This window comes from Hippocampus guttulatus, chromosome 19, assembly GCF_054856545.1.
Source record: "Hippocampus guttulatus isolate MCC_2025c chromosome 19, RoL_Hgut_1.0, whole genome shotgun sequence".
NCBI classification, from domain to species: Eukaryota; Metazoa; Chordata; class Actinopteri; order Syngnathiformes; family Syngnathidae; genus Hippocampus; species Hippocampus guttulatus.
This window is the reverse complement of record NC_141279.1, coordinates 8860346-8874852: the sequence shown is the minus strand read 5'-3', so window position 1 is coordinate 8874852 and position 14507 is coordinate 8860346. Positions and strand designations below refer to the sequence as shown.

Genomic DNA, 14507 nt, shown 5'->3' with positions numbered 1-14507 from the left:
CGCCGTCGCCTCTCTTCTGCGAGCGAAGCATTTTGAAAACAGTCTAGTTGATTAATTTACTTTTTAATCATGGCAAAATGCATAAATGTAAGTTTATGGGAAAGGCGCCCAGCTTTTCCGTTTTCATTCACGAGTTCAAACAGTGTATTTCTCCCATGAGGAATTCTTTGAAACAAAAAGCAATTACAGTATAACTATTTCTGCTTGTGTTGAGTTCAATATTTTTATGTCACTATATTTTGAATGTGAAGAATTTCAGGCGGCACGCGCTTGAAAGTAACACCTGAAAGTCAAATGTGTGTCAGTGATTCATTTGAACACGCACAAAATAAATTCCTTTCACCCCCCACCCCACTATTTAATAACAGAACAGGTTGGGGTGAGGATCAGAAATGTCAAGGCCGCCGCAAAATATCCTACCTGACATCAGTTGCTGCAACTGTCAGAAATATGTAAAAATCCACAAGAGATGTATAAATATAGAACAATAATGCACATTTACCTGAAGTACAACTTAGTATGCTTGTAAAATTCTTCATTTCCTTCCTAAAAGTCTTATTCAGTTCATTTCCTTCTTCAGGAAACTGTTCTGGTCAGCAAGAACCGGGCATCCTCCTTGCGCCGCAACACCCGCTGCATTTTGAAGGTGTTGGCCGAGGTGAGGGAGGAGCTCATCATGCGCTGGCGCAGTTCGGCGAAGGCGCCGCGGCCCACCAGCTGCACCCTCGGCGGCCCGATGCTGCCTTTGATGCGGAACGAACGGTACACGGCCGACGCCCGCTGCAGGCACACGTCCAGCTGCGGACCAAGACACACGTTCGATTCCAAAATCACACTTGAGTCACTCAACGGGGAGTCACCTTGTGGCGCTGCTCCTCGCTGAGGTTCCTCACACCCGTCAGCTCCAAGAAGACCTGGTAGTGAGGGTCGCAGCTGCCCACACAATCCCCTGCGGCCCAGAAAAAAAAAAAAAGACAAAAAAAGTGTGCGGTCGCTGATGTGCAAATCACGTATCATGTGAATGAAGCGAAAATTCAGAAAATTAGGCAAGAGCAGTCAACAACAAACTTGTTTCACTTTTAAGAAAAAAATATGCATAAAAAATGCATTATGTAACAAAATATGATCGTTTGCAAAAACATATATAACATTCATCATCTTTTAGTTGCCGTACCCATAATCCCGCTCTCTGCGCAGCAGTAGTCAAGCAGGCGAGCGGCGGGCCACTGCGCCACGGCTTCCTTCAAAGCGTCCAGGAACAAGGCCTCCGACAATTTCTCGCCGCGAACGTTCAGCATCTGACCGCGCCTGCGAGCACACACGCGCTTCCTCAAGCGCACTGCTCACCATATCGGGTACACTCGCATTGTTTTAGCTGCTGAGCCCACTCCAAAAATCTTTTCGCACGTTACACTGAAAGGCTCCCGCTCAAATTAGATGTGTGCGGGTGTACCTCATGAATTGGCTGACCTGTATTGAAACTCCACAATTGGACATTGGTGATGGAATCCCACCACTTTCACCACGTCGCCGATGCGATATCTGGAACCGAGAAAAAATAAAAAGCAACCACAACATTTTAAATCCCTCTCCTGCAAAATCGGAGTTAGTCCACGAGAGATCTCATTGGCTCCTTTTAACTCCTTGGTTCCCGTTTCTACCGGGGAGCCCACCTGAAGAGGCCGGCGGCGTTGGTGACCACCAGCTCGTAGTTTTGTCCCTCCTTCACGTCCTCCATGAGAAGCGTGGCCGCCATCGCCGCCACCTCGTCCTCCAAAAGGCTCTCTGGTAGGAACTCGCAGAACATGGAGCGAGGACACAGCAGGTAACGCCGGACGGTCTCCTCGGGCCAAAGGTTCACCCCAATCAGACCTGCATGGGGAATCGCGCGATAAAAATAAATCATAATTTCACAAGAAAAACACACCAACGTGGGTGTGACAATCTGGACAGTTACTGAGAAAAACAATCGACATCACTTTGAAGAAAAACTTCATTTGACCTTCAGTGGCAGCGTAGAAGGGCGAGTAGAAGGGGATGCCGCTGCAGCAGTTGTCCCTCAGCATCTCGCCGTAGATCTGATTGGAGCCAGAATCCACGGCCAGAATTAAGTTGAGGCGGGGCCAGAGGCGTCCGGCGATGCCACGGAAGCCAGCCCCGAAGTCTGCCCGGAGCTGAGCCGCCCTCTCCGGGTCGGGCCGGGTCAGGGCCTCCAGCTCAGCCCTGACGTGCGGCTCCAGATGGAGAGCGCCGCTCACCGTCCCGCGCTCCACGTCCTCCGTCAGCTCCTGCCAGCGCTCCTGGAAGGTGCGAAACAATGTTGAGTCCTCACTTGCACGCGCTGAGGGAAAATGAGGGCTTCCACCACGGGAACCTTAAATGGCTGACTTGGTATCAATCATCAATATATTGCAAGACTAAGGAGCGGTGAGGGAAATACATTTGCAACAAATGTACCTGCAAAGTGGAGAAGGCGTAGAAGATGCTTGAGGCAAAGTTGGACTCGAGCGTTCCCACGCTGGGATCTTTGAGTGCAAAGAGGAGATGCAGGTATAGCGCGTCCTTCTCGCTCGCCACCTGAAGTCACAGGTGCAACGTCACAAGCACGGAAAACTAACACAAAACAACAAAACCAAAACGAGCATCATTATATAAGCACATTGACATTATACGATGGAACCTGGAATCTAAAAACAAGAATCTTTTTAAGTGGAAAATTTTCCCTGCAAAAAAAGTTAGATTACGAGGGAATATTTTGGAAAGCACAATACTGTGAAGTATCCTTTTGAAAAATACAGATCCCACGTCATTCACCTGGAAGGCAGGCGGTGGTGTGGTGTAGAGATGGAGCATGTGACGAGAAGAGGCCGGCGTGGATGAATTGGGCCCAATGGGAATGCCGGCCTCCGATTGGCGGAACATCGGCGTGTAGAAAAACTTGGTAGTGCGCTGCAGGCTGTCCGTGGCCGGGAACGCTCGCCGCATGGTGTCCAGGCACACCGCCACACCCTGGTGAACAAAATCAGTTCTTTGAGTCAGATCCAACACACACACACACACACACAAACTTTGGCCTATTGTCAATTCTCCTCCTGATCTAGATCTGTGGAGACTATGCAAAGATACTCCAAAAAAGAAATTTGTCCTGAAAAATAGACATCAAAGAGTCCTGTTATGTGACAGGCTACCTGAAGGAAAAAGTCACTGTTGGTGTCCTTGGTGCTGAGGAGCATGGCGCTGGGCCCAGATGTCCCGGACGTCATGGCCAGGACTAGGGGCTTCTCTGCGGTGAGCACCCTCTCCTCCCCAGATGCCACACGACCCACCAGGTCACGGTAGTGCTCATACGTGGTGATCGGGTGATGAGTGCGAAAGGTGTCAATATCTGAAATAGAAATGTTTGAAAGAATTGCATTGTGTACGAGTTGGCCTCTAAACCATACCACAGTTGATTTGTCGCGTCACTCGTGTCCACTCACCTTTGATAGAAGCGAAGTCAAAACGTTTCCCATAGAGCGTGTGCTCGTTTTTCCGGAGGCGGCTCAGCAGCGTCTCCTCCTGGGCCTTCCTCACGTTCAGCGTGTCGGCCTCCAACTTGGCCCGCTGCCACTTGCCCAGCCAGCCCACGGCCTTGAAGGCTCCGTACTGGCCGAGCAAGCTCCCCAGCGTCCGGCCTTCACCTCTCACCTTGGACCGGATGTCCCTCAACAGCAGCGACACCCCCATCAATGCGCACACGCTGACGGCGGCGGCGGCCACGGCCGGAGGACGAGGCAGGGCTGCGGGGAAACGTAGTTACACAAACAGGGGATCACTAACAGAGGAAGGAATGGCCTGCTGGTGACGCTGTTGTGCCGTAGGAGACATGACCTACCCTCAGTTTGGACGAGAATGGCGACGGCGGCCGATGTCGCCGACAAAAAGACCAACACTACGGCTTGAAAAGACGACATAACCACGCTGCAATGTTTTATTCGGGATCACATTAGTCGTCGGGACGAATAATAGCCGTCAAGGAAAAGAAGTTTGACAAAATAAGAGCGCATCCCCAAGTTTCCTCCAAGTCGGCCATCATCAGTTGTCTTGCCGACTTCCGTGTTTTGAGGCTTGTTGCATTCACGTGCCCAGGAAAGAGTGGTAATCGCGAGAATGAGGTGCATTTAAAACCCTTAAGTAAAAGTCTAATTTCAATTCAATTCCTTAACAACACATGGAATATTGGCGAATTTCCTCCTACGTTCCAAAAACATAGAATTCCTCATTTCGAATTTTCTTTTTTAGTAGTGCAGCAGATACAAACGTCCCAAAACATCTATTTTATTTACAAACCTATTGACAATTGTGCTTTGCTCTGTGAAAGCAAAAATCAGACCGAAAACAAACAAATCAGGCTTCTTTTTTTACTGGCTGGTGATTTTTTTTCACGTTATAACTTATTATTACAGTGTTTTTATGATTCTGAATCATTAACATGCATAAAAATACAAGTACAGACCACAACATTGGATTTGAAAAAATAAAAGGCACCTGTTCCCATGATACAGGCATTTTTAACCTTACACAGCCACATGTGCATTCGTTCACTCGCTTGGGTTTCATACCGTGTGATGGTGTTTTCTTCCATTTTGACTTCCCGTCGTGGCCAGGCATTCCTATCCCATTGGGCATACAGCAAGTCCACTTGGGTTTTGGACAATCACGACAACACGATACATTCACCAGGGCTCCTCCGCAGCATACTTCACACACTTGGAACCATTAAATACAACACAAAGTCTACAGTCAAGTGCCCATGATAGCAAACATGCAGTACAGTCCATAAGAGTGACATTGAAACTCACCATTGTCTGCCTCATTCCAATTCATTCACATTTTTTTGTCTTTGACATGCCGCCAAATCTTCTATACATGTTTGTCACAGATAAGGAAATTCTGCATGAACGCATGCAGGTTTAAAAATGAAATAACCATCTACGCTTGAGAAGAAATCTCCTTCAGTAGACTTACTTGGACCTTCCACACACATCCCCTGTTGCTTTAGAGCACTTTCCCCCTACTTTATTTGATACCTAAAAATTGAAGAAAAAAAATCACTTTTTTTATTAGACCCACTGTGAGAAAGTATGTCTAAAAACAACAAGAACAACAAAAGAATCAGTAAAGTATCATTTGACTTCACGGCTGCTAGAAGACAATGCAGAGCCGGCTCGCCCATTAGGCAATGTCGGCAAATGCCACACCGGGTCAGCTCTGCAATAATGTGACAATACGAGAAAACAATTCTACAGCGCTCTTTGAAAGGCTTCTTTAGTACATCCCATTCATAATAACGAAGGTGAATCCCGATTGATTTGACAGGTTAGTGTAGGGAGCAACGTGTACTACTAGACTAGATTTGAGTGCACTTCTGCCCTCGATGGCTACTTTGCCCACTTTCTGTGGATGCTTTCTGTAAAAGGCAGCTTTGCCTATTGCTATATATTACAAAGTAATGGAGATGTAGCGCGGCAGGGAATAGAGAGAGCCTTTTTGTTTTCTTCTAAACGTGAAGGCACTTCCGGGTAGCACCTGGATTAGTCGTATTTTCGAAGTAACAAGTAAGAAGCCCTTGTGTCGGAGGGGAGCCTGAAGCAACGAGGTTTGAGGGCCTTTCGGGGTCACAGCAGGGAGAAGCCTAAAATGTACTGCAGCAGTTTGTTGCGGTTGGCCTGAGGTAGGAAGGTGGGGCTCAGCTCCAGCGTGGTCACGCGTTCCTCTCGTCGCTCCTTGAGGACCTGGAAAGAAAACGAACGCCGTCAGTCCCATCAAATTCCAAGAAAGGTGAGCTTTTCACTCTCATTCTGAATATATTTTGATTACCCCGAGATCCTTGAATGTTCTGACTGTGTTCTTCACCAGGTAATGAGTTGCACTTTCACCTGAAGAAAAGAAAAGTGAATCATGAAGACACAAGAAGACAGAAGGACAAATGATCAAAATTTGGATTGCAGTACAAGTTGGAAAAAAAAACATGCCAACCTAATATTGTCAGAGAGATTAAGTGAAGGGATTATTATTATTTTTTAAATTAAATGATTCAAAGTGCATTTGCCCGCAATCACCGTAAGCAGCAATTCTCTTCTCGGTGCGCGTGAGCAGGTATCTGAAGAGGCGCTGCGTGTACTCAGTCTCGGCCATGGGCTGACTCAAGCTGTGCACAAAGATGGCGGCACCGCTGTAGGCCTCCAGGACGGAGCTGAGGAGCCGTTGCAGGAACACAAAGAACTCCTGGTGCTCTGCCGACAGGCTCACCTGGAAAGGGAAACTCAGCAAGCGTCAAGTCGTGTTGTTCGTTGCTATCTAATTTCACTACTTGTGCACTCCCCCAAGATGTCTGCCTTAAGTGGACGAAAAAGCAAACGAGAACCTTGAGGTAGCGATCCCGCTGCTCCTCCCCAAAGTCGCTGTCCTCGTCCTCCTCGTCGCTCCTCCAGGAGAGCGGCTCGGGAAACCTTTTGGGCCACGGTTCTTCCGTCGGACTGGGGCTCAGTTCCTCCTGGTCCTCCTGACACACAATAAAAAGCCATCAGGGCGGAGAGTGCCATGGTGCCAGGAATTGGGGGTCCCTCCAAACTGACCTCCGCGACATAGAGGACGCCATACTGGATGAGGCGGGTGATAGCGTCGAGGAACACCTGGTATATAGTCTGGCACGGCTGCGGGGTGGAAACAGGGTGGGCTTGACTGTCCGTTCAATGAACAATCGTACGCTTGAGCCCGGCCCGGCGGTGCACAACACTTACAGAGGCCACGGCCACCTCGTTGACCAGGAAGTGCGAGAGGCCGGCGGCCTTGCGGATGAGCTTCTCTTGACTGAGTGGGCAGTCGGCGGCTCCGGCACTCGGCCCTTGTTGCAACGCGAGCGCCGACGACTCCGACTCCACCGCCTGCTCCCGCTGAAGGGACAGGATGCTGCAGGCTGCGTGCAAATTCAATGACACCTCAGGCGAGATCGCGTCGGGGATTTGCGTCATTAGAATTCAATGAATACCCCCCCGCCCCCAATTAATGTCAAAATAAACAATTTCACATTGAATACATTCATTGTTAGTCAAATGAAAATGTGTTGACTTGAATAATTGGTTGAACATGATTTTTTTTGTTCTACAGTGAAATTATTTTACATGATATGACATTTGAAAAGCGGCCAGTTGGAGCGACGACGTACCGACGATGGCGTCGGGGATGAAGACGTGGAAGAGGCCGTTGCTGTAGAAGTTGAGCTCGAAAAGCGCCGGCACGGTGTGGCTGGGCGCGATGGTGAACTCGCCGTTGCGGTTGGCGCCGCCGGTGACGGCGATGCAGTTCTCCAGCAGGTGCAGCGCGCGCATCACCACGTCCTCCGAGTTGCCCGAGAAGCCCAGGTCAAAGTCGCGTGACAGCACCTCCTCCTTAATGTTGAAGAAGTCCTCCACCAGCTTGGACAGTGCAACGCCCTGCGGGAAGGAACCTCACGTTTCGAAAAACGTACGGATGCTGGCCAGACACATGCGCCATAGTTCCTGCAGGGGGCACTAATGCTTAAAATTGCTCATGAGGGAAGGAACCTGATCTCTGGGTCATTATTGTGCAGTGAGGTCTTAGTGACCTTTGTTCCACCTTACTTGGTGGAGGGCACCACAAGGCAGGGCAGGCAGGAGGTAGACTAAAATCCCTCTTCCAAAAAAAAAAAAAATTAAGGAGCAGACGTACCTGTCGGTGTCGGTAGAGCAGCAAACAGGCCACGATGTGCGTGGACATGATGGCGGATGACTTGTTTGCCGCTACATGGGGAGGATAGAAGGAACGTTGAACAACACAGAAACAGACATGGTGGTGGCGGCTTGGTGCTCATCGCCTCAAATGGAGATGTGAGAGGCCTTAAAATTGTACAACCGGTGCCAGCTGAGCTGAGCAAGATGTTAAAAAAAAAATCTGAATACATCATACAAAATAAAATGCATTCTGTGGGATTATACATCTTGTAAGAAAAACGTGAACCCTTGGAGCGATTTATACATTGCTCCTAAAATGTGATCTTCATCTAATCACAACAAGGCCACGCAAAATATTCACAAAAGGAATTCAGAACAGACATAGAAACGTAAGGTGTGAGGGTTACTCCAAGTCATCGTACGCGTCGGTCCTTTGAGGGGACGAAAGGCAGCGGTAGCAGCAGAACACCGGCGCTGGCGCTGCATTCTGGCCCCTCTTGGGCTCACCCTCTACCTCCTCTGTGTCCTATTGGCCGAAAACAACATGCCATAGAGCTGCGGGTGCTGTGATTGGCTGCTGGCTATGAGAGGGAGGGGGGGGGTAAAAAAATAGAAAAGGGGGAGGAGGACAATGCAGCTGACCGAGCTGGGGGGAACCGGTTTCTGCTGCTGCTGCTTGCTGCTGCATAAAGCACACCTTAGGACGTGACATTGGGAAGGAATAAGATCCACTAATGAAGAGAGGCAGCCTTACTGAAAAGAACGTGTTTGGCCAGGTTGTTAATGAGCTGTCGTCGGCACAAGTCTTCGGGTAGCTCTCTGTTCTGGTGGCCCTCCTCTTGTCCTTCGAACAGCTGCGCGTCGGGCCTGAACAAATTTTAAAAAAGTGTCATAGAAAGATCATTAGCCGTTTATTTTTAAGGATGTAGTCCAAATTAACGGGCAGCTGCAGTGGGACTGTGAACTGAAATGACCCCTGGGGTCTCAAGTGCCGTGCGCAAATGTCAAAAGACAGCGCCTGCTGCGAGGAAGTGGGAAGAAGGCGGAAGAGGGGGCCATTTTGGAGGCTTTATTTGAAGGCACGCAAGAGGAAGAGAGTTGCACTTACTGCGCGTCTATGATGGTGGGCATCAAGGCGTGCTCGAGAGACAGCGGGGGTGCAATGTGGCGGCTTCTCTGGCTGTCCAGGTATTCCTGCGTTCAACGGGTGAAAAGGCTCACAATCAATGAATCAGTCATATTGCGATGTGTTGCTTTACTTATATGAAATATATTTTGGCATACGAAGAGGGACCTAAATGATTGCTAAACATTCAAACGGCAGTACAAAATGGCAAACTCGCTACAGCGCACGATGGAGAGAATCAGAACATAGCCATACAGTGTGATGTCATTTTTGATTGATCGCCTTCGACCATACCCGTCACAGACGTGTTGAAAACAAGGACCCTCTCACCTTGAGGGAAAACGGCTGGTTGAAGTCGACACGGACGCAGCCATAGTTCTTCCTCAGCATCCTGAACACGCCGCACGCTATTCCCCACAAGCTCTCGTTCTTCTTGGGCTTGCCCTGCGTTCACGGAACAGTTCAGACATGGCCGCGCCGGCCACCCCGAGTCGACGACGCCGAACCAGCGGCCTCACCAGCTGCTCGCTGTTGTAGTTGCCCTCGATGATGCGGTCGTACGAGATGCCCACCGGCACCACCAGCACGTCGCCGATGGAGCCTGCGCGCAGCGCGTCCACCACGATGGACAGCATGCCGGCGCGCGCCGTGGACGGTTTGCCGCTGCGGGAGCGCGTGCCCTCCAGGTAGACCTCAAGGAACTGCTGCTGACGCAACAGCTCTTCTGTGTACTGGAGAGACCACGTTCGATCACGTGAGGATGAGAAGATAGACGATGCAACAGGTAAAAGCCAGTGAGAAACAAAACATTTTTGGCATTCACCAAGTCTCTTGTGCTCAAAATTGACAATAAACGCTCGCATAGTCGCAGTTCGATATTCTTGATTACACAATTTGTTTTTCTCAATCGATAATTGTACACATATTTGTTTTGAATCAGATTTTACTTGAAGGTCACCAAGCCGAGCTAAAACTGAGCACGTTAAAACCACCCGCGTCCAGACTTTGGACACAAGCGGTGTTGTGTAATCACATCCTTTCACAGCGGTCTAAAGACATTTTTGGAGGTCCGGGGGGAGGTGGGTGGGGGGTGCTTTGTCCCAAAATAGACCGCCGCCTTGGATTCAGCTGCAAAGACCAGAGGCCCTAACAGCATTTACATTGTGACGCAGACTGTTAGGTTTGATCATATTGCTGAGTAGGTGCTGTCTCGGTTTTATTTTTGTAGCGATGAGACATGATGCACAATTTTGAAGGTCAAACTACACGAGTTGGTTATACACACACACAACTGTCCAGAGCTGATAGCACTTATCTTATTGGCTCAACACGCAATTACTTTGGCAGGTCGATGTGAAGTGCAGCATGTCACAGACAAGGAGCAACTCTCAAACAAATGCATTCATTCTAAGCGCAGTTTTCTCGTGTGGAATTGCATGCAGGGTGAACTAAGTCAGGGAGAATTTTTTTTTTATATCCTGTTAAATGTACTGCAGGGTGACGTTTGGAGTGCAAATTTGCATGGACACCCCAGGAAGTAAGTCCCAAGACTTTTGTCCACATGACAGCAGCTGACTCACAGCATATAGGAGTGATCTGTACAAAATGTCTTTCTTGCCGTCCACGGACTCCTCCATTTTCCGTCGTATGAAAAATCCTCCCAGCTTTCGGATCAGGGTGCTGAAAGCACAAAAAAAAAAAAAAAAAAAAAAAAAAAAAAATGGTGCTTGTAAACCATGGGTATATTCACTTCAGCAAACGCGACGCGAGGCTCACCTGAGAATGGGAATGCTGAGGTTGTTGCCGGCGGCGATGTGCGGCGCTTTGATGTTGTGACAGAAGAGGATCAGCGTGATGAGCAGATAGTCGATGTGGGACTTGTGGACAGGCAGGAAGACCATGGGAGCGCCGTGCTGCACGGAGGCCACAGACGACCAACAATTTGCGGACTTCGATTATGCTTGACCGATTGAATTTTTTTTGGGGTGTGTTTCCTGACCTCCGCCGCTGCTTTTTTGACCATTTCCAGCTGGCCCTTGTGGATCTGAATGCTCCAGAAGAAACCATTAAAGAGCCTCAGGAGAACCCATCCTGTCAGCCTGGATCGGAGCGTAAGAAAAAAGTTGGTACTGCATACCTGGTGCCATATGAAGGCAGTGACAACTGCTTTCAACACAACAGTGCGAGCGAAGTGAGCGTTGGGTGTTTTTGACTTAACGCCACTGTTCCCCAACACACATGTACCTGACGAAGGCGGGCGAAACGCTGGCCACCATCTGCTGGAGGAAGCGTCGGGCTTTTTGCTTGACTTTCCCGACGGACTTGCTGCGCTCACCGCCGGCCTCGTCCGAATCGGAGGCCACGCTCAAGATGGCGCTCTCAACACTGATACAGAAGAAAAAGTTTATTTTTTAATAGGAAACATATTTTGGGATAACGGACAACTTAATGTCTTGCACCTATTAAGGTCTACAGATCGAGTGGACTACCTGCTGCTGTTGAGCACGTTTTCCACCACGTTCCGGGGGAACATGTCCTTGTGAACGTCTCGTTCCATGACAAAGAGGATGTAGCTCAGTTGCCGTGCCAACCAGCCACGCTGCCTGCAGACGGGATCAAAAAGGCACATGCTCACAGTACAGCACATGTGAGGTTTACTTGACACTTGTACCGCAGTAGAAAGCGTACCCCGAATAAAGGTTTTTTGATCAAAGCAGCAAATTGACTTGGCTTTATTGGATTCGGAGAAATTTGTTTTTGAGATGAGGAAAAACGTAAACGGCGTCGCATTGTGTTCCACTTGGGAGTGTCCGCACTGTACAAGCATCGGGTACATTTGGAGTTGAACTGACACGTGCGACTCCACCGACTTTCAATTATTCAGCTGCCTACTCCAATGTGTCACACAATTCACGCCACATGTTTCCACTACTACTGCTCTATAGAAGCTTATTCTGGAACCAAAATCACCTCAGGGTGGCTTTCAAAACGTCCCCATTTCACCCCCCCCCCAAAACAAAATTGAGATATTTGAGTGAACGCCATATTAATTGTATTGCACATAATTTATGTGTGAAGAGCAAAACTATGTGTACTGCTTGCAGGCAGGGTGGACATTACTGGCTGATGTTAGCATTTTATCAGCACGTGGTGGACCTTCACTTTGCAACATTGACTCGCAGCACGTACCTGGTGTGGGTCTCGTTTATGTAGATGACGTTACGCAGGCCAAGCGATGGAATGCTGGGGTTGAATAGCTTTTCCTGTGGTGACAATACAAATGAATGAATACGTGTCTTTTGAGTGAGCCCTTCTGCCCCACTGTGATGCGACAGTCGGGCTAATTAATGCAAGAATTATATAAAGAAACAGCACTCAGTGTGCTGCAGTTCTACACAGTTGCAAACTAGCATAATAAATGTAGTCTCCAATGCCTGTTGCTCCTGTACGTCAATTATGCTAATGGTTACGTGTTAATTGCCGTCAGCGTGTAAGGTTACCCAGCTCTGTGGTGTGCAAGAGTGGCAGCAGCGGCCGACGAAGGGTCTCTTCCTGTTTAGAAGACCCTCCTTCCACGTGGTGGCCACGCAGCGCAGGACTGACGGACTGGTACTGCGATCCTTCAAGGTCAACAAGACACAAATATTATAAATAAACAAGATAATGCCCATTAAAAAAAATTTGCTCTGATGTCTTGAATGAGCTGAATTCTTTGACGAGGGCACAATTTCAGATCGGCTAAGTTTACAAACACAGGTGGATTTTTGAGTCTTACGGAGTCGTCATTGGGCCGCTTCCAGCGGTTGCACCACTGCTCGCCGTTGTTGACCTGCAGAAGCAAGCCGTCCGCCAACTCCATGGCCTTCAGCGGCCTTTTCTTCTCGTCCCCTGTGCACGCAGCCACCCTCTAACTGGACACCTGGTTAGAACGATAAAAACACCCACAATTGATTTCAATTGATGTTCTCGAGTCACAGTCCGTTTGAACCACTGAAGGAGCACAAATATTTATTTGCAAGGCTGGCCTTTTTATTCCCCCCGCATTGCTTGCCACAACGTATGCACACGCCTGCTTGGGAAATAGTGTAGTGAGTCACTTTCATCAATGGATGCTGCCCACCGTCTAGTGTGCGTGTTGTGTTTCAGCGCAAGTGCTCGCCGCGCACACTGATGAGTGGGCTTTTTTTGTACGGGGTCATTGGCCGAGAGTACTACCCGCTATGGGGTGACTTTGTTGGGAGCCAAACAAAAGCAAGTGAGGAATGAGAGGCCGTGGCCATTGAGTAACAGTGGAAGGTTGTTGCCACGTTGCTGTAGACGTCGAGAAGAAGCAATAGTCCAGTTATTGCTTCAGCTCAAACAATTAGGTTTTAAAATTTAAACAATACCTACTTCCACCTGTGTTCAATTTTCAAGATTTTTCCAAAATTGGTTTGAAATGTGGGCTTGTGATGCTCAATTTAATACTGATGTCATCTGGATTTTTTTCCAGGGGGGCGGGGTTAAATTACTATACTTAATCATATGGATTTTTCAAGGGCGCGTGTTTAATGCATGAGACAGATGCACCTGTAAAACAAGCCAATTTCACCTTGATCTTCTGAGTACTTTGATGGAAGCATGCCACAAACGTGATGGAGACACCTTTTAAATCATGAAAGAATAGTCTTCTTGTTTTGACACAATGATGATCGGGGAGGTAAACAAGGGGCAGTTGAAGCCCCCTCCCTTACGTGATTTAATAAATAAGCAGGTCAAACTGTTAAGTGACAGATGGAGATGCAAATAACTAGTCGCACAGACAACAATGGCGAGCTGGACGTCTGGCCTCACACTACTGCATCATGTTAAGCGGAACCGGTATTAGCCACGATGCTAACCGGGATAACCTTAAACTGGTTGAGTTGGGAAGACACTGAACAAGCTTAGCGGGAGCACTTTAGTCTTTATTTCACGGGGAACACGGAGGTAACACGACTTGATGCTACGTCGGATGAAAGTTGCTCAATTGCGGCCGCCAACGTCACAAAAGATGGAAGAAGCAACCGGCAGCCTGTTTCCATGACAATGACAGCACGAGACGACCGATGGAGGGTTGCTAGCAAGGCGTTGGGGGCTCGCTTACCTTCAGTGTAGTATTACGTCGACTCATGTCTCAAACAAACGTCTATTAAAAATCAAACAACAACGGAAAGTCCTACTCCACAGAGCGTGGCCGCCGTGAGTGTTGTTGTGGTACCGTTCTAACGTGGCCGCCGCAGAACACAGAATGCGGCGATTAAAGCCTTTCGTCCATTGGAGCAAAAAGCTTCAGGCTGCTCATTAATATTGACAACATTCACTTAGCTCTGATTGGCTGAGGCCAAGTCCAATCCCCAATTGCAGGAATGCCTATCGTGAATATTTATAAAGTACGTTCATTCATGCGGCGCCACCCATCTTTGACTGCTAATTTACAATTCGCTGAATATTAAACGCGACTGCCACCTTTAGGTTAAATTAAGAACTACACGTTTTACGATGAGGTTCAATCAGCTGTCATCTTACGCCGTCTTGCGGTGAAAAAAAAGAATTGCATTCACGTCGAGCCGACCACTCTGCCATGTGTGGGAGATTTGAATAAAATGCTCCGACTTAAGTACGTTAAT

General features: G+C 48.5%; 2 protein-coding genes across 2 annotated transcripts; both read right to left on the bottom strand.

Annotated features, from left to right (window-relative positions):
* Positions 1 to 47: 47 nt before the first annotated feature.
* Positions 48 to 4107, bottom strand: ghdc (GH3 domain containing). The gene is made up of 11 exons (XM_086099263.1): positions 3875 to 4107; positions 3480 to 3779; positions 3189 to 3385; positions 2815 to 3009; positions 2458 to 2577; positions 2003 to 2300; positions 1674 to 1872; positions 1471 to 1542; positions 1175 to 1308; positions 861 to 949; positions 48 to 798 (listed from the first exon to the last, which is right to left on the bottom strand). Exons 1-11 carry the CDS (start codon positions 3951 to 3953, stop codon positions 577 to 579), a joined length of 1905 nt encoding a protein of 634 aa, XP_085955389.1. The 5' UTR covers positions 3954 to 4107; the 3' UTR covers positions 48 to 576.
* A 279-nt stretch (positions 4108 to 4386) lies between these two features.
* On the bottom strand, positions 4387 to 14298 carry gpam (glycerol-3-phosphate acyltransferase, mitochondrial). The gene is made up of 21 exons (XM_086099262.1): positions 13985 to 14298; positions 12635 to 12778; positions 12360 to 12479; positions 12049 to 12122; positions 11349 to 11462; positions 11104 to 11244; positions 10859 to 10958; positions 10636 to 10772; positions 10440 to 10539; positions 9378 to 9590; positions 9190 to 9303; positions 8842 to 8927; positions 8488 to 8600; positions 7732 to 7802; positions 7208 to 7475; positions 6783 to 6958; positions 6618 to 6695; positions 6407 to 6544; positions 6102 to 6291; positions 5860 to 5918; positions 4387 to 5774 (listed from the first exon to the last, which is right to left on the bottom strand). Exons 2-21 carry the CDS (start codon positions 12716 to 12718, stop codon positions 5658 to 5660), a joined length of 2493 nt encoding a protein of 830 aa, XP_085955388.1. The 5' UTR covers positions 12719 to 12778; positions 13985 to 14298; the 3' UTR covers positions 4387 to 5657.
* Between the last annotated feature and the right edge of the window lie 209 nt (positions 14299 to 14507).